At 34.4% G+C, this 17,651-nt stretch overlaps 2 protein-coding genes across 2 annotated transcripts; both read left to right on the top strand.

Moving 5' to 3' along the window:
* Positions 1-6,903: 6,903 nt before the first annotated feature.
* LOC133291362 (cytochrome P450 84A1) lies at positions 6,904-9,963 on the top strand. Its single transcript, XM_061489618.1, has 2 exons — positions 6,904-7,954; positions 9,068-9,963. The coding sequence occupies exons 1-2, from the start codon at positions 7,031-7,033 to the stop codon at positions 9,689-9,691; spliced, it is 1,548 nt and encodes a 515-aa protein (XP_061345602.1). The 5' UTR covers positions 6,904-7,030; the 3' UTR covers positions 9,692-9,963.
* Positions 9,964-11,704: 1,741 nt separating this feature from the next.
* Positions 11,705-13,819, top strand: LOC133291369 (uncharacterized). Its single transcript, XM_061489625.1, has 3 exons — positions 11,705-11,708; positions 12,294-12,646; positions 13,788-13,819. Exons 1-3 carry the CDS (start codon positions 11,705-11,707, stop codon positions 13,791-13,793), a joined length of 363 nt encoding a protein of 120 aa, XP_061345609.1. The 3' UTR covers positions 13,794-13,819.
* Positions 13,820-17,651: the final 3,832 nt, after the last annotated feature.

Below are 17,651 nucleotides of genomic sequence, written 5' to 3'. Positions count from 1 at the left end.
AACCTCACTCAAAAACAACATGTGTGTAGATCGAATCGAAGCCCTTTTCTTTTCACTGCTTAATTTTTATAAACCAATTAAGTTACCACTATTTGACAGTGTCTGTCATCACGTTTGAGTAGAAAAAAGTACGTAAAAGAATGGATATTAGGTGCTAAAGTAAGAAATAACAAATGTAACCTTTTTTTTTTATTCCAAATCACTCTTGAAAGTTGAAAGGGCGTGGTTGCGAGAAGTTGTGGATTTTGACTGCCAAGTACTGCTTTACTTGCAATAAAAAAAATACAATATTTGCGGCCCCATTGCTGTGAAAGGAATTGATGCTAGCTGCTGGCTATGATGTCCTTGGACACAACTCAAAACTATATTCCACGATATGACGTGGTGAGTTTCCCGTTGTCCCACGTCATCTGATGGGGTCCACCAAACTAGCCAAAGTTGTTTTCAGAATTTCTGGTAATGAAAAAACACTCGGATCAATCTCTAATGATGCTTCACTTCCAGGCCTCTTAGCTTTTGCACTAAGGTGGATTTTCTACCTCTAGTTAGCATACTATACTCCGAATTAGCTCGTCAGGTAAATATCACTTCCCAGTTCCCACAAATGCTTTAAGAGGGACCCAGAAATTTTACTAATTGTTGTTTTGAATAAAGAAAGTGACGTTATGGTGATGCTAAAACACGCAATCTTTCTAGTGTGTGTGTAGATATCAATTTTTAGGAGTGGCAATAATCATGGCAGAAATATGCGTAACCCGTATTAATGACTTTGTTGCTAAGGGAGGGAATTCAGCAACCAAAATAGTTAAACAAGAAAGAAAATATTAAGGAATTATTGGATCAAGTGGTAAAACAAAACCGTCAATGGTTCCGATGTCTAACCACGGAGAGCGACACCATAAATATAGAATTATAAATACAAATTAATAAGGTCCAACGTCAAATCTATCAGCTTTCAGTGCTGCTGGATGATCACAAGGCTCAACCTATCTTTATACTTCTTTATTTTCATTTTCAAAACAACATATATAAATAAACGTTAAAGAAGGCTAAAAGCTAGGAATTCATATATACTTAAACAATTATTCTATTTGTTTATTTATTTGTTTATTTATTTATTTCTTTCTAAGGCATCCAAATTAAAATAGAACATGGTTGGCAAATTAAAAACCTCGTCACACGCGGAACACATTGCCGTTATAAATAACAAAAAAGAAACAAGAAAGGGTGGATGGCCTTTTGCCAAACCGTTTTTTTTTTTTTTTGGGTACATCTTTGCCAAACAGTTTATGTCTTCAAATTTTCTTCCTAAGGAATCAAATAGACAGTGACATATGAAGCAATTAGATCACTGTACTTAACTATCTATACACACACGCGCGCGCCTAAAACAGTTGTCTCAACGAGCCTTTAACATTTAACGTCATTAATAAGTCGTTTTGGAAGAGAATGATTACAAACGCATTGTTTACTCAAATATAGCAAATTTTGATGGCTTTATCCCACTTCGATCATTCTCTTCGGTTTGTCCAATTTTTTATTTGTTAATTAATTACACGGGTAAACTAATTTGTGTAGTCATTTTAAAAACATTAAAAAAATATCAATCGAATTTAAACATATTTTTTATGATTTATCTGAGCTGTTGCTTTAATGTATGGTATAATTTTGTACCACATTTAGTTTTGTAGCTAAAAACTGAATTTAATGTAAATAGTTGTATAATTAAAAAAAACATTACAGTTTTCATAATTGAGAGATTAAATTATATATGAGAAAAACATTTCTGCCGTTAATGCATATAAGTTATCTGCATTTACTTTCAAAACGATATCGTTTTAAGATTGAAAGATTAGAAAATTATAATTATAAAGACTATAATAACCCTGAAATAAATTAAAATTATAAAAACACCGTGACTTTCGTTCCAAAATGACGTCGTATTGGGCTTACTGCAGATAACTTATATGCGATAACTGCAGAAAAAGCGAACTCATTATATATTTAGATAAAGGCTTTAATGTTTCTAAAGTGAATGTAGATAAATTATCTACATTTGTTCTCAAAACGATGTTGTTTTGGATTGAAAAATTAAAAAAATATAATGAAAAAACTATTGTAATCCTGAAATAAATTATAATTATAATAATATCTTGATTTCTGCCTCAAAATGACATCGTTTTAGACTCACTGTAAATAAATTATCTATTGACTATAGAAAAAACCAAACCCCTCTTCATATGAATATATTGTTTTGTACCTAAGACAACCATGGTTACTTTTAGACTTTTAGTAGTTGTGCTTCTGCGATAAATGACCAATTAGCAGCTTTTTTCTTTTCTTTTTGCTAAACCAATTAGTAGTTTTATTTGTACAACAAAATTTTCACATTATTTTTTATATGAATTAATGATGCTTGATTATTAATTAATAAGGCTTAAAAACTGGATACCAAAAAAAAGGGCTTAAAAACTTGTTATCAAAGTAATAATATACTCTTAACTTATCAATATACACTGTATTACTGATTTAATAACTAATTTATATATCTTACTAATTAACAATTATGTCATCTTTAATTGACGTAAAGCTATATAATTAAGAAAATTAATATACTTGAATGATTTTCCGTGATCCAATTTCTAATGCTTGTTTACAGTGTGGTGCCCCGTGTAATTTTACTTTATTGAACATTAATTTAACGCTTCGTTTATGTCAACGAAAATTAGGCTATTTATGGGAGTGAATTTTTTCACTTCTTCTATTTTGTAACAATTTTTCGCATTGTTATGTCATGTGACCGTAACTAATTAATTTGAACTTTTTTTTCGTTTTACGAGTTTTGTTATTAAAATTATGATGAGATTCATCATATGATATACTCATACCAAAATTAGACATGGGATGATTCACAATATACACTAAGCTATAAATGTGCCTTATATATATAATAATCATATACAGAAAGAAATTTACTGTTAATTGGCAAAAATGAACTTTTTCTATAACCGCTTATATAACATGAAAATGAATGTTTTCATCTTAAATTTTTATATGAAAATATCGTATAAAGAGAAATACAGATAAATATATATATATATATATATATCTTATAGGAAAAATTTTGGTCGGACCTCATTTTTTTAAGATTTTGTATTCATTTCTTTATTTACATAACAAAATTATTATATATAACCTCTCTCATGAAAGAATCTGTTGCAGTTGTCATGTTGGTGATGAAAAGGAAGGGATAAAAACAACAACAACAATTGGGGCTTAGCCCCTCTTTATTTACAAAAAAAAAAAAAAAAAAAAAAACAACAATAGAAAAAAATAGATGATGATTATACAAAGAGTTTGTATTTTGAATAAATATTTCATGAAAACACATTCCCTCACCAAAAGTTTGACCCAGCAAGCTATGATCAAGCCACATTAATTACGGCATAGAAAAGTGTATAAGAAACGGGTCCCTTATTTTCATTTGATGCATGTGGCGTATTTAAGATGTAACTGCAAATTGGAAATCGTGCACCAAGTAGCGTGAAAGGCAAAACGCAACCAAACATAGTGAATGTGTAGCTTGTTGCATTAAGGTTAGCTTACTGAAAGGTTAATTAATTTCATGGGTTAATAAATTGTCGACATGACTCAGTTTTACGTATAGTTTAGGTCGCCAGCAATTTTTTTTATTTATAATCTTAATACTTAAAAAATTATTTTTAATTTATTTCATTTTTTTTTCTTTTGCGTATAAGTTTAAGAGGAAGGTTATATTTACAAACTTTTTGTTTACAAACTCTTACAAATTACACTATGTCTTATCGGTAAGACACTCTTGAGTGAAGTCTTACCAATCAGACATAGTATAATTTGTAAGTTTGTAAAAAAAAGTTTGTCAATATAACCCTTCTCATAGTTTAAACCTCAACAAACATTAAATAAAGGAGAATTGTGATAAAAATATCAATTTACATTAAAAATAAAAAAATAAAACTATTCATATGTCAAATAAATTATTTAATAATATTCCAATAAAATAATTAAACATAAGGCTATCTGATCTGGATAATTACACAGGCCCATCAAGGTTAAAGCCCAGAAAGGGTCCAAGCAATACACAGACCTCATAACGCGAGATACAAGCATTGCGCAGAAGGGCAAAGAGACGCAATGGCCTCATTACGCGAAATGCAGGCATTGCGCCAAACCGCCTTATGTAATTTAAAGGTTAAGGAAAGATTTAGCAACATGCTGGGATCCACCGCGCATACAGACCAACGCACGAAAGATAGCTCCAGCTTGCCACCACTCTAAAAAGACAGACAAATATGTAGACTTATAGCCTGCAAGGCGCCAGTTGAGACAATTAAGTCTGCAGCCCATAACAATCAATAAGAAGACATGCCACCTATCAAAGGCGACATAAGGCTTGCTATAAATATGAAGGGTACAAACTCAGGTATGATTATCTGATTCCCATTAAACATAACATAAATCTAGCATTGATACTGACTTGAGCGTTGTGAGTGCCTTTGCAGGTACTCCCAGTCATCTCCATTGCGCCTGAAGTATACACTAACCACCACCTACACAGAGAACATCACTAGCTCACGAAGTACTGTTCACAGTCCATAGTCTTCAACCTTCAACCGTGTGTGATTTAGCTCAATCCATCTATCAAGTTGGCTTGCTCACCGCAAACAAATTCGCATAAAGTCTAGTTAAATTTTATTAATTCAACCAATATATTTTACTCAATTATTTGGACTGACCGATTAAGTTTAGTTCTTTTTTGCAAACTTATTTTTTTGTTACTACCTCATGTATTTTAAACTGAAATAAAAAACTCAAAAGTACATTACTCATGTATTTTTTACTTAAGAAATAGTGTAAGAATAATATAATTTTTTCACTTTATTACTTAACTTTATGTTCTTATTATTATAATAAAGAAATAGTGTAAGAATAATATAAATTTTTTGGATGCAAATATTTTTATGTGTATTCGTATATAATTTTGTGGAAAAATGTAATAAAGAAAATAGAAAAATGAAGTAGTTGTTTGATTTGAGAAAGTAGTTTATGTTTTAATTCACTATTTTTATTGATAATTATAAAAGTTTCACATTATTTATAATTTATCTCTTATTTTTAAATATTTTCACAGAAAATAGTGAAAACAATAAATGCATAAATATTTAAAATAAAATAACATTTTTTAAAGTGTTGATAGAAAATATAAAAACAGATACCAATTCTTTAAACTAAACGGGACCTAAGTTAGAAGTACATTTAACAATCCCTTTATGAATTTCAATTCACAAACTTCTGACGTTTTGTAGTTTGGTTGAACAAGTTTTAAATCGGATGTACTTATCCCGATTCCCGACCAACAAGAGAAAAATGTAGAAACAACAAATTTTGGCGAAAACCATTTTGTTTTTTTTGTCTTGATTACGATATATATATATATATATATATATATATATATATATATATTCAATCAGTGCGAATATATATTCAATCATGTGCGTAGGAAAAGTTTTTTTACAAAAATATATTTGATAACATAATTTATTTCTATTCCCACTGAGAGATGTATTTAATAAATAATATATACACATAAGCTACAATGTATGCATTTAATAAATAGTGTGTTAAGAAAAAAAAAGTTTTTTGTAAAAAAATAAATCAACTTTATAAAATATTATTGCTAATCGTTTTTAGATTTTTTTTTTTAAAAAAAAAAACTTCGTTGATATCGTTATCATGGACAACTGACGTTTCTTCTCTCTTAATTTCTAGGTATTTAATTAAGAGATATGCTTTTGTCAAAATCGCGGCTCTGCTTGCATTTACACTCGTAAAAGTCGTCTACATTTATGACTATCAACTATAAACCTTTGAACTTGTCATCCCCTTTCACAATAACAAACTTTTCGTTCACTCTTAACTCCTCATGTTGTTCTATTTCTTGTTTTTCAACCGTTAGAGGATTTGCTAGATTGTTCCAACTGCCAATTATGCAAAATTAATTAATACAATTACGTATATATAGTCATGATAACGAGGAGAAGCAGACACGTATATGGCTACGTATGACGCCGGTGGAATGAGTCTGTATTCTTAAGTTGAAAACGAGAAGCCCTATCGCTTTCCGGCGGTTGGTCCTACAGTACTTCTGATTAGTTCTTCCGACACAATTACTTGCATGTTAAACCAAAAAAAACCTATTCAAACACAATAACACAGTTTTTGTTACTCACACGAGTCAATAAATTTTACAAATTAATTTCATTCTTTTTTTTTTTTGAGAACATTAATTTCATTCTTTTGTTCTTCCCTTTTCCTTTTCTTTCTTTATCAACAACTACAAGTAACATTCTACTGTGTGAACTTTCGAGATTTTTTTATTTTGAAAAAAATATTTTTTCGTAAGAATAAAATATACGCCCTATAAACTTAAGGAAAAAACTACTCTTATGTTACATGTGATAAATTTCTTTCCTACACGCCATTCGATAATTGTGTCATCTTTTTCTTTTCTTTTTTTTTTTTTTTTAGGTGATGGAGTCAATAAATTTATCTCTATGACATGAGATAACTTATCTCTTTTAACATGAGATTAATAAAACTCTAACTTAAAGGGTGAAACAATTGGTAAACGGGTTGTGTCCAAGAAGCGAATTATTGTGGCTGAAAGGTTGCTGATTCGATTCATAGGCAAAGTACCTTGAAACTAGTGGTAAAAATTTTCACGCTTTACGCTGCGAAGAGAATTAGTATCATCCAAATAAGTGTGAATATATAGTACTATTATTTTACTCACATAAAAAGACCGTCCACTTAAATTATTTATCTTCCAATAGTTTTACAACAAAAGTGTGTATATAAGGCCCCTTAATATTTCCCTCAACTCAGCAACAGCACTTGGAGTTGCATTCTCATCAAGCCCCAGGAAAACACACTATAGACGCACATTCATTGCCTCGATCCCTAATAAAAAAGAAACCAAAACCAAATATATATGGATTGGCTTCTTGAACTCGAACCATTCAAGATGGCTATCTTGTTCATTATCCCACTCATATTGCTTTTGGGTATAGTGTATAGAAATCGTGGAAGGCCACCATATCCACCAGGGCCAAAAGGGTTACCCATTATAGGTAACATGTTGATGATGGACCAATTAACACACCGTGGTCTAGCCAACCTAGCAAAGCAATACGGTGGCATCTTCCACCTTCGAATGGGGTTCCTTCACATGGTGGCTATTTCAGACCCAGATGCAGCACGTCAAGTTCTCCAAGTCCAAGACAACATCTTCTCCAATCGTCCAGCCACCGTAGCCATAAGCTACTTAACCTATGACCGTGCAGACATGGCTTTCGCTCACTATGGTCCCTTCTGGCGTCAGATGCGAAAGCTTTGCGTCATGAAGCTCTTCAGCCGCAAGCGAGGAGAGTCATGGCAATCCGTTAGAGACGAAGTGGACGCCGCCGTACGCTCCGTCGTGGCCAACACCGGAAAAGCCGTTAACATCGGGGAGCTAGTGTTCAACCTGACCAAGAACATAATATATCGTGCGGCTTTTGGTTCGAGTTCGCAGGAAGGTCAAGATGAGTTCATTGGTATATTGCAAGAGTTCTCCAAATTGTTTGGAGCTTTCAACATCGCTGATTTTATACCCTACCTGGGTGGTGTTGATCCTCAAGGGCTTAATACTAGGCTTGTTAAGGCTCGTGGGGAACTTGATAGCTTCATAGACAAGATCATCGATGAACATGTCCAGAAGAAGAGGAATCATGATGGTGATGATGATGATGAAGAAACGGACATGGTGGATGAGTTGCTTGCTTTCTACAGCGATGATGCTAAAGTGAATAGTGAATCAGATGATCTGCAGAACTCAATCAAACTCACTAAGGATAATATCAAAGCCATCATTATGGTATGAGTTCAGTTTCAAATATATGATCTTATCAACTTCCTGACATAAAATTAGTTGAGGACAATGACAAGTTTATTCATTGCTCACTTGGTCACGACTCACCAGTAATTTAGAACAGTGTTAGTCTTAAAAACCACCAAAGCACTAATAATAGTTTTTGACAGTACTGTTAGTCTTACAGTGTTGGAACAGTTTTTATTTACAATTAATCAAAACTTTTTCAAGCTTAAAAAAATGGATCTGCGTTGAGTTTGTAAAGATTTTGTCTGTGGAATTAACTTAACAGTATATTGTTTTATGAATGATTTAATCTTTTAATATATACTTTTATAAAAATTATACATATTGTTAGTTTAAATTTTTATTTCTTAAAATTTTATATTTATTTATTTTAAACTAACTATGCATCCACATTTATACTTTTTTATTTACTTTTCCTAAATTTAAAAATATTAGTGTAATAAATCAGATACTTGCTAGTTATATAAGTACTTCTTTTTTAGTAAGAGTTATATAAGTATTTGCGCGTTGCTTAGTCATGTTAAAAATACATATATCTTTATTAGCATAATTTTAAGTTGTCAAAAGTTGATTATAATGCTACTCAATAATTTTATTTTATTTGTGTAAGCTCTATTCAATAATTTTTATAATGATATAAGCTTGTAACACTATAAATTTAGATTTTGTTTTTAAATACTTATATGTGATTATTATTATTATTATTATTTACTTTATTAAACTCATTGAATTCATTTAAAAACAAAAAATTTATTTGAGTATTATTATTAGAAAAACATGTCTTCAAACGAGTTATGAAAACTTGTTGAAATTACAAAAATAAATGAAATTTAAATATGATTGTTGTTATTATTGGCTTGTTGAAGATAAGCACATAAAGCAAGGTAGCCACCAAACATGCAGTGACCATCCGTTCTTTCAGTGGGGTTGAGTTGGTATCAATTTAGGGTCTTATGTTTAGATTATTATTTTTTGATTTTTTTTTTTTTAAATTTTGATTTTGAGTGCAAAATCTAATAGTAGATTCTTGAGGTCTGACTCTGACACATAAGAATTTGATATTGGTGATGATGGTGTGCATTATCATAACAGGACGTCATGTTTGGAGGAACGGAAACGGTGGCATCGGCGATTGAGTGGGCCATGGCGGAGCTAATGAGAAGCCCAGAAGATCTGAAGAGGGTCCAACAAGAGCTCGCGGATATCGTGGGCCTGGATCGTCGGGTCGAGGAGCCCGACTTCGAGAAACTCACCTACCTCAAATGCGCCCTCAAAGAGACCCTCCGCCTCCACCCACCCATCCCCCTACTCCTCCACGAGACGGCGGAGGAGGCGACGGTCGCCGGCTACTTCGTCCCGAAGAAGGCGCGCGTGATGATCAACGCGTGGGCCATTGGGAGAGACAAGAACTGCTGGGACGAACCCGAAAGCTTCAAGCCCTCCCGGTTCCTGAAACCGGGCGTGCCAGACTTCAAAGGGAGCAACTTCGAGTTCATACCATTCGGGTCGGGTCGTAGGTCATGCCCCGGGATGCAGCTGGGTCTCTACGCGCTGGAGTTGGCGGTGGCTCACTTACTTCACTGCTTCACGTGGGAGTTACCTGATGGGATGAAACCCAGTGAGATGGACATGGGTGACGTGTTCGGACTCACCGCTCCCAGGGCGAGTCGACTCGTTGCCATACCCACCAAGCGCGTGGTGTGCCCTCTCTTTTAGAAAATAAAAAACAACTATTGTGCCCTGTTTTTTTTTTTTTTTTTTTTGGTTTTTTTTTCGGCATTTTCTTTTTATCCCCAATTATGTATAAACTTAAATATATGAAGGAGAAAATAAAGACTCACAATAAAAAATGTGGGATATCAAGTTCCTTCTTGCTTTGGGAAAAAACAATAACTCTTCTCGACGTGAGCTTTTGTGCCGACACAGTTGTATTTGTTTCCTCCACCCCCACTTTCGTTTTGATTCTTATATACCGGAATAAAAGTGATTTAACCATTAAAAGAAAGTGGGTGATGATGGTAATGCCAATATTGGCGTGGTAAATCAAGTTGTACGATTGTGGTCATTTTGTTTATTTTTGTCTTCGAAGGCGACATTTTTTTTTTTTTTTTGGAAATTGTTCTAAGGGTATTTCCAGCCAAAAGTCAAATACTAATCTCCTTGAGATGGAAAGATCATGCTATTATGGATACAACTTCTTTCAACAAATTTTTTTCTATATATACGGCTAGAAATCAAATCTTTTCAATTATCTACCAACTGTGTCAGACTTTGTTGGTGGAGACAACGTTTGAATGTAATGGAGTTGGTGCTTGTTGTGAGGATTTGAAATCAAATCAAGTATTTACCGCTTGTAGTATTGTTTCCTAAGTTAGTGGAATTCTAGAGGCGAAAAATATTTGGTTGGGGAGGGGAAAAGTGCAAATGAAGTTGATGACTTTGGAGTGTGTAATAAAAATCTAGCTATTATTGGAGAGTATGAAATAAACAAGGAGTGTCATCGCTCAGGTTGAATAGTCCTTAAGATATAATGATGTTGCAATGCTTTGTCTCTGCGCATTAAATCGCTTTGCTAACTGAGTTTGAATATGGTAATGGCAGGATAGTTTTAACAGTTGTTATGCCTATGGAAGTAAGAATGCTAGGTCACCAATGATGCTCCTAATGAAAAGGTCTTTTCTTTTTAACCATGCATATATCAATGAAAATAAATTTATTTTATAAGAAAATTTTTAAAGAGAGCAAAAGTAATATCATCCAAATCCATTAAAAAATAATTTACTTTTATTTAAATGTTCGAATAATGTAAATATTAAAAAAAAATCATAGAGTTAACAATTTTTTTTTAAATTTTATCACTCATTAAATCAAGATACAAAATCTTACCCACAGCAAAATGATTTGCCACTTTTATGGTTCTATCCTATTAAATTGGATTAGTCGATCGATAACCTGATAAAGAAATTAAAAAAAAAAGGTCAATAAACCTCATCGTTTGGTTTCCTTGCTCTATTGTATGCAAAATAATGGCATAATAGTGGCAAATCATAATGCAATTAAGGATGATGGTAAGGGGAAAAATATGTTTCAAATCATCTATGTAATAGCATCTAGAAGCAAAACAAAGATGAAAGTAAGGTGGTGGGTTTGGGTCAGAATTGAAGGGAACGTGAGGCCTTTCTTTGATTTTTCTTCGAATTCAAAATCAGAATTTTAACCATATAATTGAAAGTGCTTGTACGGTACCTCCTTTTGTATCTACGCATGCTAGTCAACTCAGGAACACTACCGGAGTTGCACAGCTTTATGACATTCAATTCAATTACTTGGGATACCAACACAGACTGCTCATATATTCAAGGTCCCTTTTATTAATTTCTTTTTCTAGTACAACGGAGGGTCTGAGAGAAAAAAATTCTCACAACCCTTTTACTTCATGCTTGTGGGTCAGTGTGAACATGCGTTTACAAGGAATCAAAAGAAGTGTACTCTTCTCTACAATTAAAAAAAATAACATTAAATAAAAAATAACAACTAACAGAGAGAGTGCTATCATTTAAATTTTTTTTTATTAAGATGTCACTTTTCTTGTCTCACATATGTACAAATGCTATTTGGAGAGTCACAATTTATGAGAAGGGTGAAGAAATTCAAACCCAAAATCAAATTAATCAGGGCCATTAGAATTTCAAACATAAATTGATATCTTAAAAAAACCTGGCTATTACGATGGGTGATAAAAGTATCCAAATCATGACATGCGAAGAATGTGAGGCTATATATGTGTGTAAATAACTAAATATCATTACTCTTAATAAATATCATCAATACTGTGGGAATCGCACATTATTGGCGAACCCGAATACCACTTGAAAATTAATTTAATAATTATGTAGCTGAGGTCTTGGCGAGAAACTGCTACCTGTTTATTAATGGCTCTTTCACCAGTTTGGGACTCTTCCCATTTAAATGTACGAAATTGGTACGTGGGTGGGAGTAATTACGTTTTGGGGTCAGTAAATGCCACGGGGGACTGCCATCGTATCTAAATTACGCCCAGAGAGCCCCGCGGCAGTAATGTGAATTTTTTTTTTTTATTTCTCGTTAGACAGTGCCGCCCATCCTCCCCACGGCACTCAAATACGTTATTTTAATTAAATAAGTGCCGCCCACCCCCCCATACGGCACTAATATAATATTTATATTTTTACTATGTAAGTGCCGCCCATCCCTCGTTACGGCACTTATTTTAATTTTTGCAAACCTAAAATTTGTATCCGTTCTGTGAACAATTGCGAAATAAATGAAACACTTGTAGAACGAGAAGAACGTTTTCCCCAATTTGTGGTCGGCGAGCAGGAGGAGATCGAGAAGAACGTTGTCCCCCAATTTGTCCTTGTCGGCGAGCTGTGTGTAGAACAAGAAGAACACTTACAGGTTGATTTCATCATCACAGAGACACCATTGACAAGGTTCTCCTCCGATCTGTTGGTGCCTCTGTACAACTTCGTTCATTCCACCACCGCTCCGCCATCGTTGGTCGGAACCATTGTTCATCGGAGCCACATTCGCCGTCAACCACCAGATCCTCTATCACCTCGGATTTGGGTTTACAAGAAAAGCGTTTTTGACTTCAAAAGCAGAGTAGTGGTCTCTATCACAGATTCACAGGTACGCGTTTTCTAGCTGCTGTTATGCGTTTGAAATGGTTGATTGTATTTTCCAAAAAAAAAAAAAATCCTTGCTTGTTTTGCCCAATTAGCGCATCTGGTATGGTAATAGAGCAGATTTTAAATAAAATGATTGTAACTACTGTATTAATGCTGATTGGAAAGGGGGAAATAAAATAAAAATACACCTGTAGTGAAGGAAATGATTCCTTAAATGAAATGCAGATTATGTGAAAATTGGTATAAAAATGGGGACAATTGCATTGCTGTGGACTGGAGGAATACCATAAAAAGGTCTCAGTTTGTTTGAGAGCAACCCATTTCCCGTGACAGTTGCAAAGATTGTGGAACATGTTTATATTTTTTTGTTGTATCTAATTTTCCTCTTAATATGTGCTGTATTTTTTATTTAATAAGCTTGGTTGGTTGGGATATTAAGCTTGCTGGGATTAATGTGGGGGGTAATTGTTTTTATCTAATGAAACATATGATTAATCTCTGAATAGCATTCTAGCCATCAAACATACTGGTATTTATTTTTAATTATTATTCTAATTATTTGTTCATGTTGATAATCTAAATATAAACTCGAGCCAGATATTGATTAATATATTTTAGAGTATTTTTATATTTAGTTTTTTTAATATTGAGCCAACATAATTTTGGTCATAAAAGATATGTGACATTAATTTAGTCTCAGTAATGAAAGGTGGCATCAAAGTTGTTTTTCTGTGCTCAAATCATAGGAACAAGTGGCTAAATTAATGTCATTTTCTATTATAAATTAAAGTCATCTTGCTATGAGTCATGACTGATTCATCTGACTTAGTTCCATACATTTTTGTAACATTAATTCATCTTTTCCTAATTTAAATGCTAAATTGATGCTATTTATCTATAACAAAAATAATTGATTGGTCACTGAAGTTTTCATAAACTAAAACTTTTAATGAATTTAGTAGATGAAAATATCACAAATAGAATCCTTTTTTGATGGATTTTGAAGCATCTGGTGTGGAAGAAACAAGTAGGCTTCAACATTGTGTTTTTGTAAATTAGTATTTTTACTTAACTTCAAAGATATTTCCAATTTGCATTCTGTTTTAAATAATAGACTTTTAACATTCACAATTTACATTCAGTTTTAAATAACAGACCTCACCCACAGTGATGGCATTTGATGATTCATCTGAGAGACATCTTCATCCCGGTCCTCGCATCAATTCGGTATTATGCATGCAATCTATACACCGGTCAGAGGTTGTCTGGACGGAGGAAGAGGATTATAAATCTCTAAATGTCAGAAGTGGACGATTGGCAGGGTTGGATGTTATTCCAGAGCTCATTGTTCCTTATTTATGTCGTGCTGGCTTTCTTGGCGCTGCTCGGATGGGTCGTATGGAGGTATTTACATGCTACATGTATTAAATTATCAAGAAATTATCAAACAAAAATAATTTTATACTTTTGTTTATTATTTTATGGTTTGCAGATTGACAGTGCATTAATCACAACTCTAGTTGAGCGATGGAGACCGGAGACCCATACATTTCATATGCCCACGGGAGAGGTTACTATAACACTCGAGGATGTTGCAATGATCACAGGTCTTCCTACGGACGGCGAACCTGTTATTGGCATGTCTGAAACACGAGAGTTGATAGCTTTGGTACCACATCTGCTTGGGAGGACCCTGAGTCCATCTGATTTGAAGGGTGGCACGCTTAAAATGTCATGGTTGGATAGAAATTTTGCTAATGTTGAGGATTGGATGGAGGATGAAGAGAATCTTCTCTGATTCACACGAGCATACATATTACGCCTTATTGGAGGCTTTTTATTTGCGGATCACAGTGGTGGTAAGGTGCACCTCCTATATCTACCTTTTCTGGAAGACTTGGAGGCATGTGGACGATATAGCTGGGGATCGGCAGTGTTGGCCTTCCTTTATCGGGAGTTGTGCATAGCCACCTCACCGGATCGGATTGAAATATCTGGTGCATTGGTGGTGTTGCAGCAGTTTGTACAACGATGGTCTCAGAGAGATGAGTCAATTCATAATGCTCCACCTCATCCACAGGACCGCATATTAGGTCCTAACTCAGAGTACATGGTTTGGTATAGAGGAATCACTAGACGATGGATGACCAGGAAGGCATGTCACTCGGGTTTATTGGTGAGTTGAGTAATGTTATTTCTTACATTTATTATTGCCTTATTTATTACATCCATTAAATCGTATTGTCCCTCTGTAAATGCAGACAGATCGCCTTCAACGTGTTCACTACATGTGTCAGACACATAAGCCATACGATCAAATTCAGAAAGTTGTTGAGCATATGCTTAACATGCAAGCAGAGTATGATCGGGTATCATATCCTGGTGAATTAGCATCTGCACCTACGCAGTTATCATCACAGCCCATTGTGGTTGGTGATCGGATACCTCGTAGTTGGAAGGAAAGGAAGGGGCTAGCACTTCATAGACCTCAAATTGAACATGCTAAATGGGAGTTGCCCCATCTTCCTCCTAGGGGTCATGGTATGTTCTACGCTGAAGCTGCGGGACCATCACAGTCTTACTTTTATCCTGAAGATACATATATATCGGATCACCAGCCACCTTCTCATCATGAGTCACCTTCCAACCATCAATCACCTTCTTATCATCAGTCACCAGTCGAGCATCATTCAGCACCACATCACTCACCAGTCCCGCATTATTCACCAGTACATCATCATTCACCAGCATCATTATCTGGTACAGTTGACTATCGGTCCGAGTATGCTCCATCATGTGATCATGTGGTCCCATGGCGTGGTCCCAGCGTGGAACAAGCATCATTAACCTTCCCGTTTGCGTCATTTACCGAGTTTTGTCAGTCGGTCACACCTCCTGCAGCAGCACCAGTCACTGATCTGTTACAGTCAGGGACATCGACAAATTGTTTTGTGAGTATGCCTATGGAGCAGGATGACGGGGCCATGCATATGGACATTATGGACAATGTCAGCATGCCCATGGACCAAGAGTATATAATACGTAGGCAGCCAGATAGGCGTGCGCGACATCGACGATTCCCATGTTGTAACATCGGATCACAGGGTTCGTGCCCTATACATGATCACAGTGATGAGACTTTGTGATCAAAGGTACTTCCAATGATGAACTGATATGCCTTGTAACAGAGTTTATAACTTCAGTCTTCAAATAAAAACTGATTTGGACACTTGTTTTTGCTTTAATCAGGTAAATGATTGAGGGTTATTTGACAAGCCTATCGCCCACAATAACAGGTACCATACTCAATACCTGTCTGTATGTCCTTACTTGATTGGTGTATGTCCTTACTTGACATTATACGATGTTCATGTAATCTCCACTGTGGCTGGCTATAGTAAACAATTTTATGTAATACTGTTGAACCTATTTTTCACAACCTATAGTATCATGGACGGTTATAACTTTGCAAAATCGTATCATGTTAGGAAGTGATGTATTTATTCACAGGAACGGAATCATATATGATATCATAGTGTGCTGGTGGTATATGTAATTTGGATAAATTAGTAGGTATGTAGAACTGTAAGAGTATTTACTTATGTAGAATAGAATAAACTATTTGAAGTTTCCCTTCTGAAAGCAGTATATATGAAGTATAGGATGATCAATAAGCTTTAAAATGTAATGTGGTTTTATGTAGTTTTTTTAACTTGGTTTTATGTATTTTAGCCTATATTTTATTTGGAAATAGCAATTCTGAGTTTGATACGATTAGGATTTTGGAGAGGCCACATGATCACAGTGATGAAAAACCGATTGCAGATGACATATTAGTAGTGGTATTTGATTGCCTTTTGGTCTAACTAATAATCAAATAAAATAGTTTGATTTGTATTGATGTTAATTCTATTTAGTATTTATGGGATCTTTGAACTGATATGGCATAACATGTAGTGGTTTTTTGGCATAGAAAATGCAACTGGGGTTGGAAATCTTATTAATAACACTGCTTAACCAGGAACTGAATTATAGTATGCTTAAAGTTGAGAAAATAGCAGTATGGTTACTTTCATGTAACCAAAAATTTATTTGCAGAAAAGGATAGTTTTGTTTTTTCAACTTTGTTAGGATAACTACTTATAGTTTGTTTGGTACTATGATTTGTTAACAACTTCCCTACCATGCTTCCCCTCTCCCAACCAAATATTTATTCTACCTTATCAATTTTTTCTTCTTATTCCTTGATATTTTTGCTATTGACACTCATATTATGTATCACAGGTCAAAATATTTGAGGAATTGGATTGCCTAATTTTGCGCAAGATTTTCTACTAGCAAGTATTTGCAACTTGCGCTCAAGTTGGCACAAGTAATGGTCCACAGTTCCTGGCAGATGGAATCCCTTCTACGATGGATGACTACAAGTATTTGCACCCAATGTTTAATTTATGTGTTGGGTATCTTGAAACCGAGGATTTAAATTTTATGACTTGTGTTAAGTCACAACAACTAACTAATTGTGCAGACTGGTGATTAGTATAAACAAAATGGCAAAAAATAGAGATAGTTTAGATATGGATGTTTACTAAATGAAAGCGAGACAAGAGGTGAAATAAGATAAGGTGGGGCTCAGACAGAAGGGGATGTGCCACTTGGCCTGCTGTGAGAGTTCCACAAGGGGGGTTGAGCAGCACTCTAAAAATAGAAATATAAAAAAAAATATATCAGTTCCGATGGGGGAGTTAGGCGGCATTTAAAATATAAAAATACAAAAATAATACAAGTTCCGTTGGGGGGATGTGTGGCACTCATAAAATATTATAAATTGAGTGCCGATGGGGGTGGTAGCGGCACAACATCAGGGGAAAAAAAATAACATCATACAAACGTGCCGCGGGGAGGGTGCGACGTCATTTAGAGTCGATGGGAACCCCCGGCGGCACTAAAAGACCCCAAACCGTAATTTCGTTCCACCGAATACCAATTTCGTTATTTTTAATAAT

Source organism: Gastrolobium bilobum, unplaced genomic scaffold (assembly GCF_033153095.1).
Source record: "Gastrolobium bilobum isolate Gb01-03AN ecotype WA unplaced genomic scaffold, APGP_CSIRO_Gbil_v1 utg12132, whole genome shotgun sequence".
Lineage (NCBI taxonomy): Eukaryota > Viridiplantae > Streptophyta > Magnoliopsida > Fabales > Fabaceae > Gastrolobium > Gastrolobium bilobum.
Note: the sequence above shows the minus strand (reverse complement) of the source record. Positions and strands in the feature narration are given on the sequence as shown.